This window comes from Onychostoma macrolepis, chromosome 24 (assembly GCF_012432095.1).
Source record: "Onychostoma macrolepis isolate SWU-2019 chromosome 24, ASM1243209v1, whole genome shotgun sequence".
Lineage (NCBI taxonomy): Eukaryota > Metazoa > Chordata > Actinopteri > Cypriniformes > Cyprinidae > Onychostoma > Onychostoma macrolepis.
The window spans coordinates 25,977,023-25,996,931 of record NC_081178.1 but is presented as its reverse complement, the minus strand read 5'-3'; the positions used below and the strand labels follow the sequence as shown (position 1 = coordinate 25,996,931).

Here is a 19,909-nt window from a genome sequence, read left to right as displayed (position 1 = left end):
TTCAAGAGCAGGGCCTTTCAAACTATGGGATTATATAAAATCCTGCAGACTGTACGGATACAGCATGTCCTATATGTTTACTTTTTTTAAATTTATAAACTAAATAATGAGATTAATCATAATTATTTTAACCATAATTATTTTAAGTCATAGTTTTTAAATAAAAAGTAACATTTTAAATATTTAAAAAAAAAAAAATGTTTTAATACAAAATATAAACAAATACAAACAAACAAACACACAAACAAATAATTATTATTAATATTATTGCCTATGATGAAAAAATACATAGTCCTAAAACATAGTAATAAAATGTAAAAGCACAACAACATTATTATTATTATTATTATTATTAGGAGATTAATCTAGTTTTATTGTATTGACAGCCATAGTTTTTAACACTATGAAATAAATGGAAACAAATAAATGTATATTCAAATGTAGTATTATTATTATTATTATTATTATTAGATATGATTAAATAAAAACTGTTAACAATTGTATAATTATTATTGTGAATATATATATATATATATATATATATATATATATATATATATATATATATATATATATATATATATATATATATAATTTTTTTTTAAAGTTAAGTGAACTTGACAATTCAATTAACTTATTTTTTAGTTATTATTTACTTAAAAATTTTAAGGCAACAGGTTTCCTAAATTTTTTAAGTTAAGTCAACTTATCACTTTTTACAGTGTTGAAGTTTTTCTCACATGCTATAAATGCAAAGAAATATATATATATATATATATATATATATATATATATATATATATATATATATATACAATACATGCCTTATTTATTTATTTAGCAGGAGATCATCATATTTAAGGATCATTTGCATCGAAAAGTTTGAAAACCCTGATCTAGAGGAAGGATGATATTAATTGATGTTTCGAGTATTTTAGGGCTGCTGTGGTCTGGATGAAGAGTTATTTGTGTGTATCAAGAGAGGATGAAACTCTTTTGTGAGGAGCTCACGTCTGTTTGATACAAACTAGCTAGAAATGAACCATTAACAGCCTCTGCAGTCTGTTCAGCTCATCGTGTAAATCATTTGAGTTTGGCAGCGGTGCTCTATTTAAGCTTTCGGTTTGCATCTCAAACCAAAAACGAGCTACAAGCCGACACTGTCAGGCTCTGTTTGGAGAGGTTTGATTTAAAGAGTCAATATTCAGTTTGCTTTCAAAGATCTTGATTTAGTCCTGTGTGTTTTCTGTGGCATCTGCCCAGCGTTTCGCTCCAGGAAAGACCTCGCGACTGAGTAAAGTGCAGCCCAAACGCTACACTAATGATCTTTTATTTGTATAAGTCTTTAGGTTTGTGGGATGTAAGCTGTTTATTAAGCTGTAAGTTTTCAGATCTGATTTCATCAAACCTCTCAGATCTGATTTTGTGTTAACAGGATCATGCATTTCATTTGCTCATATTCATGTTGTTTCAAACATGCATGACTTTCCTTTTGTGGCGATAATGTAATGAATATCTGGTTGGGAGAATTCAGTATGACTGACTTTAATACTTAATAAAACATCCGAGAGTTTCTGCAAAACAACTGCACTTGTGATCATTGGTTTTTGTTAAAAACAATCTGATATTTAGCCAATTTGAACCAGGGTTATTATAAAGTAACTATAACTAAAACCATAGAAACTTAAATTGAAATAAAATATTTAAAAGAAACTTTTAAACTTTTTTTTTTTACTTTTGCATTTATCGTTTTCATTTTGTTTAACTTAAAACGAATGTATTACTATAATAACTAAACAAAAATTGTAATAAAAAATAATAAAAACTATATAGACATTAAAAACATTTAATAAAAATGATAAAAAAACAAGAAATTTACAAAAAAATGTAACTAAAATGAAAATGAAAACAGAAAATATCAAAATTCCGGATTCATTCAGAATATTAATGAAACCTCTAATAGTACCTCAATGATAATAGAATAATACAATATTTTTTATTGAATTAATTTCTTCTGAAAAGATTTTTTTTTTTTTTTTAAGATATTTTATTTAAGAATATCACGGACATCTTTAAAAAGTTGACCTACACTATTTTTCTTCTTAAGTAAATTTCATGTGCTATACATACTATATATATATATAATTGGTAAGTAATAATTTTGAACTATTTGCAAATAATATTTTAAACACATGCACATTGATTTGCATGCTTAATATGTCAAAAACACAAAATGTTTCAGGTCTCGTGATAGTCATTTAGCATTTTTATAGTAAGTGAGGCAAGTATTAAATGTTTGGTTACTTCCATCTTGTGTAATATAGTGTGGTAGATCAATTTCAATAAACTAATATATCCTTGACTGATTGTATTTAGAGTTAAATAGACTTCCTCACTGTCATAAACATTAGTAATGACTCATGGACTCGTCATCATCTGAACGAGTGTTTGTGCTGTGATGGACTGTAATGACCGTCAATTTCATTAATCAATATTCCCACGGGCAGATCCTTAAAGCTCGATGCTTAAAGATGAAAAGCGAATCCACTGAGACTGGTTTTGGTGGCCTTGAGAGTCCAGGTGCTTCTCATTAGGACAGAACGCTTACATTACACAGCTGCTTTCAGGGAGAGAAGGAGAAAAAACAATCGAAGGTGACTCAGAAGAGCCTTTGCGTAACGTAGATGCAGTTTTATTTTATTGACAGCCCTAGTTTTTAATCACTGTGAACTAAAAATAAACAAATAAATGTTTCTTATTATTGTTGTTGTTGTTTTTATTATTATTACTACATATAATGAAATAAAAAAATGCATTGTTAAAATTTAGCAAAAAGTGCAAAATCACAGCCATAGGTTTTAACACTATGAAATAAAAAGAAACAAATGAATGTGTATTATTATTATTATTATTATAACACAAATGTCGCCCCAAAAGCATGACTTCGAACAGCAGAAAACAGCTTGAAGTCTTGCAGGCTCTGAAAGCCTCTGTCCTGCGTCGGCTGGTTGTTTGGGTTTTCTCTATTACAGTAGATTAGTAGCTGCTCAAAGAGACTTCAAAACGGCAAAACCATAACCAAACACTACAAATAAACAATCATTCTGACCTCTGAAAGAAGCCAGTTTTAAAATTGTTACTCCGCTCGTTTGGGTCGAGTCCACATCCTGAAACCTCATACGCATTCAAAGCCTCTATAAAAGACACGATACTACACACACGTCTGAATCCGAGCTCAGAAAACACAGCGAGGGCCAAGCCAAACGCAAAATCCCGTTACCTTCAGAAATACAATGTGTGGGAGAAGAATAAAAGAGGCGAACGTGCAGAAAAAGCAACAAAACCAGCGTAGAAATGTGCTTTACTTAAACCCTTCATCCAGACACATAGAATGAAGTGGTTTTTACAGGATTTAGAGGTTTCTTCCTCAAACAAAACCTGAGAAACACGCTATTAGGAAAGCATTAGGCGAAGCCTCTGAGACGAGAACAAAGAGCCTCTCTCTGACAATCACATAAACAGCACAATCACAAGCAGCTTCGTGGTGAAGACGCGCTTTTGATTACACACTAGCTGAGCTCTAAATACGAGGGAATGCCAGCGAAGAGTCTATTTTGGGTTGAAAAAAAATGCTAATTTAGCAAACCCCGAGATTAAAAGCAAATGCTTCTCTGTTGGTTTGTCTGTCGGGTTTAGCTCAGACGCTGCTTGTTTATAACTGGAAATATTCAATGCATGTGTCATATTTAAGCACACTAGTGCTCAAAAGTTTAAGTTTAAGTTTTAATCAAGGATGCATTAAGTTGATAAAAAGCGTCAGTAAAAATATTTATAATGTTCCAAAAGATTCTACTTCAAATGCACGCTGCTCTTTTGAACTTTCCATTCATCTGTTAATTCTGAAAAATAAAATATATCCAAAAAATATTGTGCAGCACAACTGTTTTCAACATTGATAATAATCAGAAATGTTTCTCTTTCAGCAAATCAGCATATTAGAGTGATTTCTGAAGATCATGTGACACTGAAGACTGCAGTAATGATGCTGAAAATACACAGAAATAAATTACATTTTGATAGATATTCGCATAAAACACAGCTATTTGAAATTACAAAAACATTTCACAATTTTTACTGTATTTTTGAACAGTAGTGTACCAACATTTCATACTATTTCTTTGGCGTGTAAATGAGGCAGTTATTGGCATACAGTAAGAGTATAACATGAATGTTTGTCTCTGAATCTCTCTCGATACGTGAGATTTAAGATGTAGCTGAGATCTGTTGAGGAGATGCACGCGAGATTTCTGAGATGTGTTTCTCAGACGCAGAAGCAGGAGACTTCAGTAAAGGTTGAGATTAAAGAGCTTTCTGATTTGTCTTTATGGTCTGATGTCCTCATGGCGCCTTTTTCTACTTAACAGTGTGTTTATTATGAATTGGCCGCATTATAAATAGTAACTCTATCCAGCAACATTTTTGCACTTCGACTCGTTATTTTCAGCCGTGGTATTAGGACTTGGACGTCACGCTTTGGGTTTGGATGAATCGCGAAAGGCCAAATATTCTGACTTCATATTTTCTCAATGCCTTGAAGCAGCAGCAAAACGAACATCTGTCAAACCAACAGCACCGAAACTATAAAAATCAAGGAGCACGTGTTTGTCACCTAATACACTTTCAGGGTATTAAGTTATCATTTTATAGATTTCATCAGCTAAATGTGAAGTGCATTGCATCGCAGCAAAAGCCACGTGTTTGTTCTGGACGGACACATGACGCTTCACATTATTTTTTAAGTGAAGAGCTGTTGAAAGTGTGGCTGTCTCGGGCTGAGCTTCTGTTTTCTCTTTACTCATCCCGTTTTATACCTTTTTTAACTTTTATACCCCGGTAAAAAGGCATAGGCTGTTGTTTTGTTTAGTTTTTTTCCTTAGGCGTCCAATTTTGGTTCCACTGAAAGAGAGAAATAAAAAACGGGGAAATAAACACAAGCATATAGCCTCAGGAAATCTGAAGAGAATGAACAGCTCTTCTCTTACAGTTGTTTCTCTTGGTCTTATTGATTTGGTGATAAACTTATTTTTCCATCCCACATCATTCCAGTTTTATATTTTTCATGATTTTTACATCATTATAGTCTCTTCTGCTCACCAAGGCTGCATTTATTTGCTCTAAAATACAGAATAATAATGTGAAATATTATTACAATTTAAAAAAAACTTAAAATACAATTTATTGCTGAATTTTCATCAGCCATTTCTCCAGTCTTCAGTGTCACATGATCCTTCAGAAATCATTCTGATTTATTATCAGTGTTGAACTGCTTAGTATTTTTATACTTTTTTCAGGATCAATAAAAAGTTAAGAACAGTATTTATTCAAAATAGAAAGGTTTTCTAACAATACAAGTCTTTGCTATCACTTTTCTTTGATTAGTTTAACACATCCTTGCTAAATAAAAGTAAAAAAGAAAGAAGAAAAATTACTGACTCTGAACGGTAGTGTATATTGTTACAAAATATTTTAAATAAATGCTGGTTCTTTTATTTGCTTTTTATTCATCTGAAGATCATGTGACGCTGAAGGCTGGAGTAATGATGCTGAAAATTCAGCTTTGCATCACAGAAATAAATTATATTTTAAAAGCATATTAAAATAGAAAACAGCTATTTTAAATTGTAATAACATTTCACAATTTTTGATCAAATAAACGAAGCCTTGGTGAGCAGAAGAGACTTCTATAAAAAACATTAAAAACTTTTGAACATCAGTGTATATGATAGTCATGACTCACATACCACGGTATTAATATCAGATACCTTCACTGTAACATGTTGGAACTCTAGTTTTCATGAATGAATGATATTTTTCTCATCTTCTCCTCAGTCTGTTCGGCATCTCTCCAGCGGTTCAGACGGACTGCTCTCACACCTGGATGTTCAGAGTCAACCCTGACCTGGAGTGGCACCACTTTGTCAATCCCATCATGCTCCTGGTGCTGTATTACACCCTGGCCACGCTCATCCGCCTCTGGCTGCAGGAGTCAGAAGACATGGTCAGACTACAGCCTTCCTATTCATCTGATTACGAAAGTACAATAAGATTTGAACACAGAACATATAAAACAATTTTGTGAAGCTGTGATACTCTGTGAGCCTCTGTGATTAGGTGTTAGTCCAATGCGATGATATTAAATAGCATTTTCAGGAAAAAGAAAATCATCTCCAGATCACAGCATGAGGGTTTAAGATATTTGGTTTGTTTGTTTTAACTGAGCTACGCTCTTAAAAATAAAGGTGCTTAAAAGGTTCCTCAAGCGATGCCATAGAAGAACCATTTTTGGTTCCACAAAGAACCATTCGGTCAAACAACCATCTCTTTCTTACCTTTTTATAACCTGAAGATGTTAAGGTTCTTTATGGAACCATTTAGACAAAAAAGTTCTTCTGTGGCATCGTGAAGCACCTTTATTTATAAGAGTGTAATAGTCAGATTATGGCGTATTAAACTCTAGGAGGTGAGGATAATGTGATGTATTTGTGATTGTGGGTCATCGGCAGGTCAAAGAGAACGAGGGAGAGACTGAGGAACGAGAGGAACCAGAATCTGCTGGAAGCACTATGGCCGTCTACACAGCGGAGAAGAAGAGGCAGCTGTGGCGAATGGCTCATTATCGCACAGATGAGAGACATGTAGGAGTCCGACTCTCTTCATCAGACACTCGAACGTTTCCATATCTCCTTTACACTCTTTAGTGATGCACCAACAGTTCAGGAACCAAAAATATTCAATTTTTAGTTCTAATAAAACATTTTGTAAACATCACAAGCAACTCAGGAAAGCCATTCAACATTCATAAACTCATTAGTCAGCTAGAAAAATAACTTGATAATATATGCACTATATTACATATTCATGATTTTTTTATTTTTTTATTATTTAATGTCTTTTTGAATACATATGTCATGGAAACAAGGTATTACAGGCAGTTTGGATGTTTATATTTCAACAACTGATTGGAGTAGAAACATAATTCTGTTATTAAAAAGTTTGAAAAACTGCCTTATGTGCAATTTAACTGTTTGTACAACTTGTTGATCATTAAATGCATTTGATTCATTAATTCAAGATTAAATACAATTTATTTTTGGTGTTTATTTTGGGATCAGTTTTTAGTGAAATGAAAATGAAAATTTCGATAGTATTAATACTAGTACATATATACATATATATTTGATTGCTTCTATTGTCCTCATTTGTAAGTCGCTTTGGATAAAAGTGTCTGCTAAATGACTAAATGTAAATGTAAATATACATATATACATACACACATATATATATATTATTTTATTTATTCATTATTTTTTTAATTGTGAATCAGTTTCTGTTTTTACACCAAGTGCATCATGAATTTTCGCTGCATTGATTTTGGCCTGGAATTTTTTTTTCTGTGTGTCACTATCCAAGGCCGTAACCATGTCTTGAACATTGGGGGGGGGACCAATTTTGTATATATATATATATATATATATATATATATAAAATTGGGGTTGCGATAGAGGCAATTTACATTAAGTGAAAATAGCATTATTTTTTAGTGATATGCTATTTACACAGTGCAAAATAGCTTTAGATTCTATTTATTCTATGTTAAAATAGCAGGATATTCTGCTAATTACTTATCGCAAATAGTGGCAATTATCTGCACCTCAGCATTTTAATACATTATAAAACAGTATGCAATAACTTATTGAGTGTAATTTTTTTTATTTTATTTCAAATTATTAAATGGATTGGGACAAAAGCCCTCCCTACACCTACCCGATACTTTATTTACAACTTTTTGATTATTTCCTTCATTTTTATTAAAAAATAAATGCTTTTCTGGTGTGATTTGCAATTGGAGAAAAGGGAGAAAAAAATTCCCCCTCAGTGTCTATGGTGGTTACGGCCCTTTAGTATCACTTTGAATATTACAATTTTCTTCCGTTTAAGCGTTAAAAATGATTGTTTGTGTAACAAACATGCACTTGCCACTCTGTGACTTATTTCAAGATGTGATTTGTAGATAAATAGTCGTTCCTTGTGTATTTTCAGCTGCTCACCACACAGGACGGCTACAGCACACCTGAGGTCTGTGTTGCAGATCGACGTTCATTAATAAGCATCGTGGATGAATACATGAGCCTGTCGGTAAATACTGTGACTTTACTCTGTCCCAGGTATTGATGGTGACATCAAACGGAGCCTCGCTGGACTTCACGTCTGTCCCGCATGAGAACGGGCCGAAGCTCTACTCAACCCCTCATTACAGACCCGAGTCTGATCCGCGTAAGTCAGTCACTAAACCAGCGCTCCGAGTCCAAACGAGTGGCTGAAAGTTCAGCCGAATGGTGTCTTATTTAAAGCAAAATAATTTTCCTTTATGACATTCAGAGTAAGATTCATAAACTTGAAAAAACTCAGTTTGTCAATAAGTAATGTTGCCTTATATATATATATATATATACCATATTAATACCATGGTACACACACACACACACACATGTTTGTTTTAGTGGTTTACGGGGACTCTCCATAGGCGTAATGGTTTTTATAGTGTACTTACTGTATGTGCTATTGCCCTACACCTAAACCTACCCCTTACAGGAGACTGTCTGCATTTTTAGATTAAAAACAAAAAAACACCATTTAGTATGTTTTTTAAGCCTTTTGATTTATGGGGACATAGGCATTGTCCTCATAAACCACCTTCAAATTGTAATACCTCTGTCATACCCATGTTATTATACAAATTTTGTCCCCGTAAACCACAAAAACCAGTACAGACACACACACACACACACACAAATAAGAATTATAATCAGAATGAGCTTTATTGCCAGGTATGTTTACACACAGAAGCTCCAAAGTGCAACAGAATGACAGCAACAAGACAAAACACAGATAATAAAAGAATAAAAACAGTAATATGTATACATATATATGTGTATATATATATAGAGAGAGAGAACATTTTTATATTGGTATATTTATTGATTAATATATTCTATTGCTCTATTCCTAAAATTCCTAAATATATAGATTTTCTCTATTTATTATAATTATCTATTTTATATGTGTTGCGTATGTGTAATAATGTTTATAATGTGAGAAATGTTGAAGGTGTCTAAATAATTTTTGGTTTGACTGTATATATTTATATTCATATATATAATGTGAAGTGAGAATTATATATGTATGGATTAATATATTATTTTGCTGTATTTCTAATTACTATGTTACGAATTATTAAATATTATACTGTTGCACGGTTTTGCTTCCGGAGTAAATCTATCTGGTTTAAGAACGTTTAGATATATTAATTGGGTAACACTTTATTTTGATGGTCCCTTTTGAACATTCTGTTGACACTAAGCAATGTCGCAACTACATGTCAACAAACTCTCATAAGAGTATTAGTAGACTGTCTGCTTCATATCTACTCACTCCTTACTGTGTTGGTCTCCCAACAGATATTCTACTGACTATAACTATAACTTTGCAAGAACGTGTCAACTTAATCTAACCCTAACCCTACCAGTCAACTAATACACTACTACCACTCTAATGAGAGTCAGGAGAAATATAGGTGCAACATTACTTATAGTCAATAGAATGTGTTAAAGGGACCATCAAAATAAAGTGAAACCATTAATTGAAATTAAGACAAAAATACTATTAAATTTAGATTTAAGTGCAAATTAATATGTAGTGAAATAGGATGTTTTTCCACCAAGTACATAGTCTCACGCTATTCCCATAAACTTCCCAATTCCCTAAATACTTCCCATACATTTCAGGAAGTTTGTTTTTTCAGTTCTTGGAAATGCAGTCTGAGTTTTCCAGATATACACATCATGTAAAGCCTCCATTCATGTTCGAGGGCAAAGATATTAGATGATTCACAGAATCCGACCCTGCCGTTTGCTTAAAATACACGCTTCTTTTTCAGAGAAAGTGGACTGCGGTGTTTACAAGATTGACTCGGTGTATGTTGAGCTTCCTGAGGTTCCGCAGCCGTTCGGTGTCGTTCGTGTGAACGCGGCGGTCAAGGCCTTCAGGTTCATCATGAAGCAGAGCTACATCTGCGCTCTCATCGCCATGATGGTGAGTTTGTGCACATGACGTTCATTTAAAGACATTATTTGAGGTCTTGTGTTCATTCATTATTATTTTTTCCTCCTGACCATCCGTCCAGGCTTGGAGCATCACGTACGTGAGCTGGCTGACCTTCGTCTTCCTCATCTGGTCCTGTATTCTGTGGATGGTGAGGGACCGGAGGAAATACTCAATGATCACCTCTCCGTTCATGGTGTTTTATGGGAACTTGCTCATCATCCTGCAGTACATCTGGAGCTTCGAGTCGCTGCAGCCCGTTCCTGGACTCTTCCTGAAGAAAGATGTGCCTTTCCGGGAACTGGGATCTAAAGTAAGACCGCATTACGTGCTGTATTTATACGCGTCTACTAGAGCTGGTGTGAGAAATGATATCATATTGTGATAAAATGTATGTTGATAACAATGATAAGCTCTGGACGTTTTTAGTCGATGTGGATTAATCACACAACAAAATAAAGAAATACCGCCAAATACTCACCGAAACGGAAAGTAAAACCGTCTCAACCCGTCAAAATAAAAGTCTGGTTTAACTTGAAGAAATTATGACAAATATAATTGTAAAAAAAAAATAATAATAATAATATTTTAAAGAATATCATACAACCAAGATATTTGTTCATCCATGTTTTAATTTATACAGTTCTGTCGTGCAGAATCTTATTTAACAGAAAAATATATTAATTAATTAATAAAAATGCAATGTTTTGTTGTAAATTAATTGTTATATTTTCATTAAATTACATTTTAAAATATTTATTTAATTTTTAAGTTGTATTAATTCATTTCATTTTTGATGATAAAATTGTATTAAATCATAAAACACAGAATCCAGAAAAAATGAAATGGGAAACACAGAATGTAGAAAAAAAAAAAAAAAAAGGTAAAATTTTTGGCCACATCACCCAGCCCTTGTGTCTATGTGTTTATGTGTTTTAAATAAACTTATAAAAAATATGTTTCCAGTTTAATGATCTGATTGGTTGAGCCACACTGTGTTCTGATTGGCTGTGATTGATTAGGACATGGTGTAATACTTGTTTGAAGAGTTGTTTATTGTGATTATTGGTAATTGTACGGTTGATTAGTTATTGAACATTGGTGTATTTTAAGATATGTATTTGCTGCTCAAATCACTGAACTACTGCTCCGTTCTGGGGTGCATTTCCCAAAAGCAACTACGTCGTTACCAATAGATTTCAAAGGAACTAACGGCTATAGTTAGCTAACGATGGTTTTGGGAAACGCGCCCCTGTGCGGTACAGTGATTTTATCCTGATCAAGGGAGTTTTAGGCACTGAACACACACATATCCTCTTGTGAATGAATCACTGACTCTGCGTAATTTTGTTTGACTGTAATAATATTACAGTGTGTTTGTTTGTGTTTGTGCAGACTTTGTGCCTCCTCAGTTTCTGGCTGCTGGTGAGGCAGTTTTTGACTGAGAGGAGAGCGAAACAGACGGATGAAACGCAGCTGTCTGATGTCAAAGTGGAGGGACACACAATCGGTGAGAGAGAGACACTGTCAGTCCAACATTGAAAACTTACCAGAAGCCAAGTTTCCATTCAATTTTTCCCTTTTAAGAAGTTAAAGTGCGTAAAGTGCTATTTCCACCCAATTGGCATTTCACAGATGAAATACTGTGCACTGTCACATAGCTTTTGGTGTATTGCAAAAGAAATATTGAGCATTTCCATAAAACTTTTCCATTTTATCTTTCGCATCCCAGATATCTTCAAATAGAGAGTAATGAATTAAATTTGGCCAACTTACTGCTTACTGCTTTCACAAACAATTTAATATTAGGAAATATAATTTATTATATCTAAAAAATGATATATAATTTTTCATATATAATTCAATTTTCAGATTTTTGTTCTAAGAAGCTTTGAAAATAACAATAACATCAAATCGATCACTGCTGGTTTGTGTTCAGAGACAGATGCTGTTGTAAACTAAACATTTTATTTGTGTATTTAAGTTCTGTAAAAACTCTTGAATCTTTTAGTGCATCTTAAAGGGTTTTTTTTTTTTTTTAGAGCTAGTAAAGTTAAACAAAACCAAAAAATAAAAACAAAAAAGTGTTTTTATTGATAAATAGCATTTCTATCAGCTATGTTGGTAAACATTTTTGATGCGCTAAACCTTTTCCACCTGGAAACTTGGCTGTAGCACAAGATAATATACACAAAATATTTAAATGTTTTGACAGCCCTATATTGTGCATACGTGTGTGTGTGTGTGTGTGTGGTGTGTGTGTGTGTGCGTGTGTGTGTGTGTGTGTGTGTGTGTGTGTGTGCGTGTGTGTGTGTGTGTGTGTGTGTGTGTGCGTGTGTGTGTGTGTGTGTGTGTGTGCGTGCGTGCGTGTGTGTGTGTGTGTGTGTGTGTGTGTGCGTGTGTGTGTGTGTGTGTGCGTGCGTGTGTGTGTGTGTGTGTGTGTGTGTGTGTGTGTGTGTGTTACAGAGGGTCTGGAGGACGAGGCCGGTGGGCACAGAGAGATGATGGACGTGTTGGGCCGTACAGTCATGGCTATGCTCAACAAATACTGGATCTACATCTGTGGAGGAATGTTCTTCTTCGTTAGCTTTGAGGGACGCATCGTCATGTACAAGATCATTTACATGATGATGTTTCTCTTCTGCGTGGCACTTTATCAGGTTTGTGTTGTGCTCTGTAGCTCTGATGACAGCCTTTTGATATCGCTTCAACTTTTACACGTTATAAACACATTAGACAATAATTAATGCGGAGTTTGTTTGTCTGTGTGGTCTGTATACAGTCAGTTGGTTTGTTTATCATCTGTTTGTTTGTTTATTGTTTGTATGTCATCTTTTTTGTGGTTGTTTGTCATTTGTTTATCATCCATTTTTGTTTGTTTTGTTTTATCTGTCATTTGTTTGTTTACTGTATATGTCCTTTTTGTTTTTGTTTGTTTATTATTATCAATTTATTTTATTTATTTATTTATTTTTATGAAGATTGTTTCTGCCACAGGATAAAAAAAGGTTGCTGTTCTAAAGAAAAAAAAACATAATTGCAAAATATAAATGCTGAATTGAGAGATATTAACTGAGAAGACAATTATGAGAAGAAAGTCATAATTGTGAGATATGAACTTGCAAAATTTGCATTGCAAAAAAAAAAAAGCCTGAATTGTGAGATAAGACCTTTTTTATTTCTTATTCTGTGGTGCAATGGGCTTCTGTAGTTTTTCACCGATTCATCTGCTGTTGTGTTTGTTCAGTCAGTCAGTGTGTCGTCCGGCTCTGTTTCAGTTGCACTATGAGAGGTGGCGCTGGATGCTGAAGTATTTCTGGATGTCAGTGGTGGTTTACACCATGCTGGTGCTCATTCTGGTCTACACCTTCCAGTTTGAGTCCTCCATTAACGTGTGGTCCAACATGACAGGCATGAGCAGAGAGAAGTATGATCTTAAGACGTCTTCTGATATTTGCACAGCTTATCATCACAGGTGTTGCGGTGTGATAGGTGAGCTCCTCTTCTGTGCAGGCTGGAAGATCTCGGTCTGGAGAAGTTCTCGGTTCCAGCTCTGTTCACGCGGATCTTCATTCCCACCTCGTTCCTGCTGGTCTGCATCCTGCATCTGCACTATTTCCACGAGCGCTTCCTCGAGCTCACCGACATCAAATCTGTGGCCGACAAACAGAAGAGCACTATCTCCAGGTACAGTGGTCACTGAAAGCACAAAATGAGAGCTGCATGTCTGGCCGCTGCAGTCGTTTTCCCAACTGGTTGTACGTAGGCTTTTTCAAGTCTAGCCATAAACTGGACTGAGATCTGGACTCCGAACAGTGTTGTTTTAAAGGCATTCCTGTGAAGCTGGGGGTCATTTCTGAAACACACATCTTCTCCCAAGTTTCTGACTCCATCAGGTTTTCCGACAGGATTTTCTTTGGAGGAAATAATTCTACAATCCACAATACTTCACAGCGGGCATTGTGTGTTTATGATTAATGTGCATGTCATCTGATGGCTAAAATGCTCAGTTTTGAGCCCATTCTTCCATCATAATAATAAAAACAACAACAACAATAATAATAGTTATTAGTTATTAATAGTTGTTATTAATATGGTGCATTATAAACAAGGTGCATAATACAAGCACATCTTTTTAGGTTGCATAGATTCTTTTTGTTTGCATTATTAAATGAGCTCATTTTATTTTTAACATATCTTTAATGATGCAGGTGCATCTTTTTCAGATTGTGGAGCTTATTTTAGTTATTTTAGTATTATTTCTCTGCTATTAGTTTTTCATCTTTTAGTTTTAGATAATTTTAGTTTTAGTAATTTTGTTAGGTTTTTTTGTCAGTTTTCATATTTTTTTTATATTTTTTTCTTTATATTTTTGTCCTGTTTTATTTAGTTTTTTTTTTTTTTTACTTTAAATTTGAGAAATGCAAGTACTTTAACTTAAAATAATTTAATTTCAGTTAGTTGCCGAAGCATCATTTCTACATTTTTTTAAAGTTTTTTTTTTCTTTTTAAGTTAAAAGTATTATTATTATTATTATTATTGATGTTGTTAATGGTGATGATATAATATAATATAAGTAATATAAATATTATAATAATTGTAACAAATATAACTGCATTTCTTAATTATTATAGATCAGTTTGTAGAGATGTGTTTTTAGTCTTTTTTTTCTTTTGATCAAAAAACAAAACAAAAACAAAACAAAAAATTCAAATGAAGCATGTGATTCAATGCTGTAAAACCAGAAAACGTGAAAATCCAGAGGGATGTTAAAATATTGATTTTTAACATCAGCACTGGTTATGTTTAATACTTTAGATTTTTGTTTGTTATTGGGTAAAAATGAATGTGAATCAGTGAACTGTCTCATCATGAGTGTGATTCTCCTTCATTGTCAGGCTTGTTCATCTGGATGGCAGTCTGGTGGATATTTCCATGGTCAAACCTTCGTTCAACTCCATAAACGAGGAGGAGATTGAGGAGAGAGTAGACCTGGAGAAAGAGGAAGATGATGTTAAACATTGGGAGGAAGAGAGGATCTCTGAGCCACACTTCATGTCTGAAAGCTTCAGCTGCTCGATGACGGCGGATCCTGAGCCGGAGCAGGGGTCAGGTAGATTGGACCGTCCGATTTGATGTGGATGCACTGAAAAAAAGTGTCATTTATTTAAAGTACATTTTTATATTGGTCTAATCAAAAATCATGCTTTAAACCTGTTTTGTTCAGTTTGTCAAAAAGCAAATAATACTCCCCATAAAAAAATTAAATAAAAAAAAAGTATGTTTTGTTTACATACTATTTACTTAGTATAGGGTGTTTAAAAACTTTACTGCAGAAATGATTGTGGGTATTATTCATTAATTTCTTTTAGCTCACAACTAAAAATATGATGCATTTTTTTAATTTTATTTTTTATATATTGCAATAAACATTAAGGTCTTTCAAAGTTGACTTTGTTTATAGTGAGCAAATTAAACATTTAGTGACAAAATCTTTTTAGTTTTATCTTAAGTGAAAATTCTACTTTCATATTATTGCTAATTTAACTTTAATGCATGGTGAAATTAATTTGTAAAAAGCCAAATATTGTTATATTAACCTAAATTGAGCATTTTGGCTTATGTCTAAAGAAAATATATTGGCTATATAATAAATAATATTTTTACTTTGATTAACATTAAATAAAAAAATTAATAAAAAAAGGTTTTTAATTGATCAAAACCATAAATATTTGGTTTCATCAAACAGAATTGCAGTGTGTCATATTTCATCTCTGCTAAGATGTAAAGTAAGACGGAAGATTGCAGTACATTTAAAATAAGAAAATAAACACCCGTTTTGTACCCATTCATGTTCATTGAAGAGTAACGCAATAAACATGGATCATATCCTTGCAGATGGTATTGTCTGAATTAGAAGTGCCATTTAAGCATATTAAATTAAATTACAAGACCAAATTATATTTTATATCCTGGCTTGAATGAAACACACTATAAAAATCTGAATTCATATTAGAGCGATACAACTGGAAGAGGCTTTTACTGGCTCGATGGAGCCGGACGAGGCCAGAAGAGCAAACAGACCAGAATAAAAACGTCTAGACTTGTTTAATGTGTAAACACTTTTACAGTCAGCCGATATGCTGTCTGTCACACTGTTAAAGTCTTCAATGCTGGACTGAATGAAGACTGAATATTTTAAACACAGCAAAGTAAGGCATTTGATTTCCAAGTGTTTCTCTCTACATACAAAAGCCATGAGATTTGAGAGTCAGTAAACTTTTTTTTTTGTTTGTATATTTATTTATATAGCACATTTAATGCCAGCACTGTTGCCCAAAGTGCTTCACACTCACTAACAACAAACGCATAAACAACATAAAATCACACAAAAAAAGAAATACAGAGAGCAGCACACAAAGTCATATCAAAGGTATACAATCAAAAATACACCATCATGAAGACGCCCAAAAAGTCTTTAAAAGATGTGCTTTTAACATGGCCTTAAATTTCGGTAGTGTCTTTACTGACCTCACAGAACGAGGGAGATCATTCCAAAGTTTGGGTCCAACACAAGAAAAGGCTCAGTCATCCTTTTGTTTGTATTCAGTTCTTACAACACAAAGAAGGTTTTGATTTTCAGATCTCAGAGATCTAGAAGGATTGTGAAATGCCAACACACTCGAGAGATAGGAAGGGGCAAAATTATGTAGTGCCTTGAAAACAAGTAACAAGATCTTATAGCTAATTCTGTATCGAACCGGCATCCATTTCAGCAATTGTGGTGTAACTGACTCAAATTTCTTGGCTGACTTGAGCATCCTGGCAGCAGCGTTCTGTACTTTTTGAAGACACTCTAATGCTCTGTTATCAATTCCAAAATAAAGTGAATTACAGTAATCCATTCGTGAGAAAACCATCACCATGATTGCTTTCTCAAAATCAGCAGTTTACAAAAATTTTTTTAGTTTTGGCTAAAAAAAAACTCGACCTGACGACCGAATGTATTTATTTATCTCTTTCTAAGTCTGAGTCCAGAACAAACCCTAAATTTTTTTTTTGTACACTAGTTGTAATTAAACCAGAGGGGTAGATTTTAAGCATTGAGCTACTTCCTGATTTCTAGGGCCAAGGCTTGATGACCTCGGTTTTATCATAATTTAATTTCAAAAAGTTTGCAGCCATCTAGGCGTTGATGTCCTGTAGACAAGCCAATAAATTATCGATAATGTTAATGTTCGACGGTCTCACTGGAAGGTAAATCTGAGTGTCGTCCGCACAACAGTGGAAGGATACATTATGTTTACAAAAAAAGAATCCTAAAAGTAACATATAAAGGGAAAATAATATTGGTGCAAGAATCGAACCCTGAGGTACCCCGCAAGAAAGAGCCAAACTGGATGAATTTTCTTTCACTGTGACAGACAGAGAAAGATCTGCCATATGATTTAAACATTTAGACATGGGCATGTTTTCTGATTATTATATTTTTTTCATAGCAACGTAAAAAAAATAAATAAATAATCAAAGGCTACTAGCTGCACAGGCCAAGTGGCCATCGGAAATTCCTAGTGAGCCGCTCAACCAACATAAACGCTGTTCAGGTCGCGGAAAACACAAGTCTCTGTAGTTAATTTTCAATAAGAGGCACCTGTCCAAGCCTCGCTTGAAGGCTACAGCCGATCCCGTCGCTGGTGTGCACAGCTATTCGTAGCATTACGAGTTTTGGATGTAGGCTACGTATTTAATAGATGACACTAGCCTACACTTGTCTTGGTCCACCTGTGTCTCCCCCGCTTTCTCTGTCTCTCACACACACACACTTACACACACACACACACACACATAGGCCTAAAGTACGTTACCGCTACACAGCATAGCCCACCTGTCAGAAGCCCGTGACGGGCTTTAAAAGTCATCAGCAGCAAGTCATTCATGTCCGGATAGTTTTATTTGTTTTGATGATATTTATAAGATGTACATGAGGGTATTTTGCATGTATAGTAGGCTATTTTTGCTGCCCTAGGGGGCTGCCTAGTTCGCCCATATGCACGCGCCGGCCCTGTCAGCAATACCGTCTCAGTACTATGATGAGGCTTAAAACCTGATTGAAAAACCTCAGCAGCAGAGTTAGAAGTCAAGTGGGCCTGGCATTGTTTAAAAAACACTTTTTCTAAAACCTTGAGAATTTGAGATAGGCCTAAAATTGTTTGGCCTGTCTTATTTTTAACAGTACAGGTTGTGTAGCTTCAGTTTCACACTGTGTTTTCAGCGATCTGTATGCACCAGAGAACAGCTGCGAGTCAAACTTTGCTTTTCTAAACTGTGGTTAACTTCACTGCTTGTGCTTTATGTATTTCATAAACATGTCCAGAACATGTCGCTGTGATTCATCTGTGGGTGTCTGTGTTTTATGACTGTTTTGAGATTTGAGATATTTTACCCATTATTGGCTGTTTCAGCGTTGTAATGTTGACAAACGACTCTGTAAGTGTTGCTCTGCACAGGGTCATTATTTTACTGTCCTGGAATCAGCTGCTCGCATTCCCAAAATCCTGATGTTTTCTGCACATGTACAGATGTGACTCACTGATCCTGTGTGTTACTGTCAGACAATATAGACCAGTGTTACTTTAATGCTATTTCAATACTGTTATAATATTTATTAATATTTACAATTAGCTTTTATTTTTATGTTTTCATTTTTGAATTTTATTTGTGTAATTTTAGTCATTTTTGTGAAGTTTTTATATTCTATTCAGCTTTATTATTTAATTTACATTTTTTATAGTAATTTTAGTATTTAACTTAAACTTTTTATTTTATTTCAATTGGTTGCCAAGGCAACATTTCTAATTTCGTTAACAATATAGGTGCATATTTTTCAGGTTGCAGAGCTTATTTTGTCCATATTATGGAGTTATTTTAGTATTATTTCTATACTATTATAATATTTGTTAATATTTTGAATTGGCTTTTATTTTTTTTTTCAGTTTTAATTTAATTTTAGTTTAAGTTTTAGTAATTTTGTTGTGCTTTTTGTCATTTTTGCCATTTATTTTTACATTATATTCAGCTTTAGTTTACTTATTTAACTTTATTATTATTATTGTTGTTGTTATTATTTTGTAATTTTAGTACTTCAACTTAAACTTACTTTATTTCAATTAATTGCCAAGGCAGGATTTCTATTTTTGTTCATACTTTAACTTATTTTAATTTATCATTAATACAGGTGCATACATAGAATCTCTTTTGTTTGCATTATTAAGTTATTTTAGTGTAATTTCTATACTATTATATTATTTCTTAATATTTTGAATTAGCTTTTATTTTTATATTTTCAGTTTTGATTTTAATTTTCAAATATATATATATATTTTTTTTTATTCTTAATTTAAGTTTTTCATCTAACATTTTCATTAGGTTTAGGTTAGTTAATTTCAGTTAACAAAAGTAATAAAAATAGTTTTGGATCTTTATCTGAAGTCATTCCTGAACACTTGATGTCAGTTTAAAAAACGTTCAAAACATTCTGTTGTTTTTGTAAGTGACGCATGTGTTTATCTCCTGTGAAGAGCTGAAGAGTAAGTGGCATCTGGTGGTGGAGCGTCTGACGGTGCTGTTCCTGAAGTTCCTGGAGTACGTGCAGAAGCTGCAGCTCTTCATCTGGTGGCTGCTGGAGCTTCACATCATCAAGATCGTCTCGTCCTACATCATCTGGGTCTCGGTCAAAGAGGTGAGGAA

At 33.6% G+C, this 19,909-nt stretch overlaps 1 protein-coding gene across 3 annotated transcripts in view; it reads left to right on the top strand.

Moving 5' to 3' along the window:
* Positions 1-19,909, top strand: part of LOC131533372 (piezo-type mechanosensitive ion channel component 2) — a 143,233-nt gene that overhangs the window by 77,348 nt on the left and 45,976 nt on the right. For all 3 annotated transcript variants that reach the window (XM_058765676.1, XM_058765678.1, XM_058765677.1), the window contains 12 exons: positions 5,890-6,058; positions 6,564-6,695; positions 8,101-8,136; positions 8,226-8,334; positions 9,998-10,152; positions 10,244-10,474; positions 11,557-11,671; positions 12,628-12,821; positions 13,440-13,588; positions 13,675-13,848; positions 15,061-15,275; positions 19,741-19,901. In XM_058765676.1, coding sequence (XP_058621659.1) covers positions 5,890-6,058; positions 6,564-6,695; positions 8,101-8,136; positions 8,226-8,334; positions 9,998-10,152; positions 10,244-10,474; positions 11,557-11,671; positions 12,628-12,821; positions 13,440-13,588; positions 13,675-13,848; positions 15,061-15,275; positions 19,741-19,901 — 1,840 coding nt within the window. The remainder of the gene's footprint in view (positions 1-5,889; positions 6,059-6,563; positions 6,696-8,100; positions 8,137-8,225; positions 8,335-9,997; positions 10,153-10,243; positions 10,475-11,556; positions 11,672-12,627; positions 12,822-13,439; positions 13,589-13,674; positions 13,849-15,060; positions 15,276-19,740; positions 19,902-19,909) is intronic.